General features: G+C 63.3%; 1 protein-coding gene across 1 annotated transcript; it reads left to right on the top strand.

The window, feature by feature from the left end:
• The first annotated feature begins 452 nt into the window (after nucleotides 1-452).
• AK1 (adenylate kinase 1) lies at nucleotides 453-3,723 on the top strand. The gene is made up of 6 exons (XM_075716881.1): nucleotides 453-495; nucleotides 1,512-1,547; nucleotides 2,173-2,336; nucleotides 2,558-2,674; nucleotides 3,140-3,331; nucleotides 3,658-3,723. Exons 1-6 carry the CDS (start codon nucleotides 486-488, stop codon nucleotides 3,721-3,723), a joined length of 585 nt encoding a protein of 194 aa, XP_075572996.1. The 5' UTR covers nucleotides 453-485.
• Nucleotides 3,724-3,950: the final 227 nt, after the last annotated feature.

The raw sequence follows: 3,950 nt of genomic DNA on the forward strand, positions 1-3,950 counted from the left end.
CCCCAAAAAATCAGCCCACGGGGACCTGGGGGGAAGCTGCCTCCATCACACAGTGTCCTGGTGACACCGGTCAACCCAAGCTGGTTGCCGGCTGCGGCACCCTGGGCACAGGGATGTGGTCAGGGCAGGGGAGGAAGCCGGTAACGTCACCATGTGTCACCCGGCATGGGGAAGCCCTCACCGCAGCCGGATGCAGTGGGTGGCTGCCGGGAGCCAGGTAGGTGACGGCTGTGGGAGCAGAGGTCCTGAGCTCCCTATTTTAGAGCCAAGCCGGAGGATGGGTCTTCCGCCCCACCGTTGGTGGGGCGGAAGACCCATCCTCCGGCTTGGCCCTGGAGCTGGGCATCAGCATGGCAGGGAGGGGAGACCCCTTATCTCCCCAGACCCTGGCCTTGGGGACCCGTGTCTCCCCGATGCGCCGAGTTGTTCATCCTGCTCTTCCTCCCTTGCAGCCTGAAGCGCTCCTGCGCCTGGACCACAGCAGCATGTCGACAGGTGAGTGCTCTGTCCCCCTTGCATCCATCCCCCTGCATCCATCTTGTTTTGCATCTGTCCTCTCTGTCTCCCTTGCATCCTCCCGTTCCCCTTGTATCCACCCCCCCTGCATCTGTCCCTCCGTCCCCCATACATGCATCCCCTCGGTCCCCTTTGCATCCATCCCATTCTGTCCCTTGCATCCATCCTCTCGGTCCCCTTTGCATCCCTCCCCACCATCCCCCTTCCATCCCTCCCCTCTGTCTGTCCCCCACATCCCTCCAGCCCCCCATGTGCCCCACAACCCCTAAGTTCCCACCAGCCACTTGGCTCTGTCCCCAGGCCAGGGGATCGCTGGGTGCCGGAGGAGTTGAAATTTCAGCCGGCTGTAATCAGAAGATGGGAGAGCAGCCCCAGAGCAGCTCGGCTTTATTTTTAGTTCTGCCTCCCCGCCACGGCGTCGCACCCTGGCATCGCCCCGCGCTGTGGCTGGGCCAGATCCTTCAGGTGTCCTGGGACCCTGCGCCTGGGTGCTCGGCAGGAGACAGGGTGGCTAGTGCCACCTGCACATTGGCCACCAGACCCAGGGACCAATGCTGGGGTTCAGGGACTGCCGGGTGTCACACCAGGTGCGCGAGGTGGCCGTGCCAAGCCAAGCCTGCCGCAGCGCCCGTTAGCCCACCGGCGCGACGAGCCGGCTGCGGGGATGGATGTGGCTGCTCCCCACCCGCGGTGGAGCCGTGGACAGTGACCGTCTCCAGGATACCACGTGGCAATGGGATTCCAGCCCCACGGCCGAGGTGCTGTGGGGTCTTTGTGCTCAGCCATGTCCAGCCCGGCCGTCCCGACCTGCCCAGGTGACGAGGACGAGGCGGACACGTGGCTGCTTCCCGCTTTGTCTTTATCCCCCAGGGGCTTGGGGTGGGTCCCCTCCATCCCTGTGGATGCCTGCCCTGGATCTTGCCCCCTGGGGAGACCTCAGTCCCCAACATACTTTCTGGCTTTTGATAATTATGGTTTTCCTTTCTCTCCCCCAGAGAAACTCAAGCACCACAAAATCATCTTCGTGGTGGGTAAGTTGGTGTCCAGGTCCTGCCGCTGCTGGGGTCAAGGCCACAGCGCAGCCCCGTCCCCCTGCACCTCCAGGGTTGGGGGGCTGCGGGGAGCAGCCAGGGCCCAGGGCTGGGGAGCCAGGGCTGGAGGCTGTGGGACCTCGGCTGTCCCCAGGTGCTGTGGGGTGGCCATATGGCTCCAACCCGGCTCCTCGGAGCCATGGTGAGGTGTGCTGGGACTGGGAGGGCACCTCTGGCCGGGCATGGGGTGGCAGCATCTGGGGTGATGTGACAGTAAACACTTGGGTGGTGATGTCCTGGGTGCTTGATGACCAGGTGACATCCTGGGTGCCATCGGGCAGTGATGTCCTGGGTGCCGATGGGGTCATGATACCCTGGGTGCCATCAGAGTGGTGGTGCCCGTGTGCCAATTGCCAGCAGCCCATGCCACCCCCAATGACCTGGCATCCCCCAGCCCACCCCAGGAGCAGCTCTTCCCATCCTTCTGGCACTGGGCATGTGGGGATGCCATCCCCCATCTCACCAGGCTCTGGGGACTCCTGTGGGTCTGTGCTGCTGCCTCCATGTACCCCTCCAGCTCCTTACTTGTGGCTTGGGGCACGTGTGGCCCTCGTGTGACTTGCAGGTGGTCCTGGCTCAGGGAAAGGGACCCAGTGTGAGAAGATTGTGCAGAAGTATGGCTACACTCACCTCTCCACGGGGGACCTGCTGCGGGCAGAGGTCAGCTCGGGCTCGGAGCGGGGCAAGAAGCTGCAGGCCATCATGGAGAAGGGCGAGCTGGTGCCTCTGGTGAGTCCACAGGCCACCGGCTGTGGCACAGTGGGGCACGCAGGCAGGGGGTGGCTGTGGGGACAACAGATAGCATGGTGATTGATGGTCAGCATGTGGCCTGGGGACACCTCCATCCCTGCCACCCCGGGGGGTTTTGCAGCAGGGATCAGGGGTGCTGGGTGCGAGGGGGGTGCCACATTGTCCCGTCAGCCCTGGCAGCTCTGTCCCCCCCTCCCCAGGACACGGTGCTGGACATGCTGCGGGACGCCATGGTGGCCAAAGCGGATGTGTCCAAGGGCTTCCTCATCGACGGCTACCCCCGTGAGGTGAAGCAGGGAGAGGAGTTCGAGAAGAAGGTGAGGGCTCGCGCCGCGCCATGCCATGCCATGCCACCCGCCATCCCTGCTGAGGGTCTCCATGGTGCCAGCAGCAGCCCAGCCTCCCCATCCCAGCAAAGATCCCATCCCAACAGGGTCTAAACTGGGCACTCTCCCAGCCAGCAGGTCCCCCTGCCTTGGGGACAGCCTGCACCCAGGGTGCAGTCGGGGGGACATCTCTCCAGGGTGTCCTCAGACTGACAGAGGATGACCACAGCGCCGGCGTGATGGTGATGGCAGAGAGCCAGGGCTTGGCTGCAGCGTCCCTGTGCCTTTCTCCGCTTTGGATCTGGGGGCCACTGGGCCACCAGACCCATACGGAGGGAGGCAGAGGATGGCGTGGGGGACATCTGTGACCCCCATGCTCACTGCCACCATCTCCCCAAACCAAACCAGAGCCATGCTGACCCGGGATGGTGACAACCATGTCCCCCCTGCCCACAGATTGCCCCCCCCACGCTGCTGCTCTACGTGGACGCAGGGAAGGAGACGATGGTGAAACGCCTGCTGAAGCGAGGGGAGACCAGTGGGCGGGTGGATGACAACGAGGAGACCATCAAGAAGCGTTTGGAGACCTACTACAAGGCCACCGAGCCTGTCATCGCCTTCTACAAGAGCAGAGGCATCGTCCGCCAGGTAAGCAGCGACATGGCCAATGCCGACGCCCTCCGGCCCCACGGCTCCGGGCGCCTGTGGTCCCAGGGGAGGAGAAGCGATGGATGGGGATGATGAGGGAAGGGGGAAAAACTCAGTCCTAGCTCATTTGGGGTGGGCTTTACCCCTTGGAGCTGGCTGGACCCTCCAGTTCCTGACACAGAGACCTGCTCTAAGGATGGCCCTGCACCCCTTTGCCCAAAATGGGCCCTGGTTTCTCCACCCACGGCCAAAATCCATCCCTGGAAGAGCTCCAGTCACGCAGTCCCCTCAGGTGACCCCCCCGCAGCTAACCCCTCTGCACGCAGCTCAACGCCGAGGGCTCCGTGGAGGAGGTTTTCCAGCAGGTCTGCTCCCACCTTGACAGCCTGTAGCCGACCCCCGGCCCCGCTCCCCCCCCGCGCGCTCCGGCAGAGACAGCGGAAGCGGCTTTATCCTGTTTTCGTGGACGGAGCCGCGCGGAGGAAATTTCAAGGACATTGTGTTTGGCTCTTTCCCGTCTCTCCCCAGTAAAGTTCACTTTAATGAGCCCAGACTTTATCTTTTTCTTCTGTCGCAGGAAATGAGTTTTTCTTTCCAGAGATTTTTTTTTCCCCCCCTT

The sequence above is a fragment of the Pelecanus crispus genome, chromosome 9 (genome assembly GCF_030463565.1).
Source record: "Pelecanus crispus isolate bPelCri1 chromosome 9, bPelCri1.pri, whole genome shotgun sequence".
Taxonomy (NCBI): domain Eukaryota; kingdom Metazoa; phylum Chordata; class Aves; order Pelecaniformes; family Pelecanidae; genus Pelecanus; species Pelecanus crispus.

Bases quoted from the DNA above. Each gene is read 5' to 3' on its own strand.
- AK1 (XM_075716881.1), top strand. The intron at 2,675-3,139 runs GTGAGGGCTCGC...CCCTGCCCACAG, and splicing joins GAGAGGAGTTCGAGAAGAAG to ATTGCCCCCCCCACGCTGCT. The intron at 3,332-3,657 runs GTAAGCAGCGAC...CTCTGCACGCAG, and splicing joins GCAGAGGCATCGTCCGCCAG to CTCAACGCCGAGGGCTCCGT.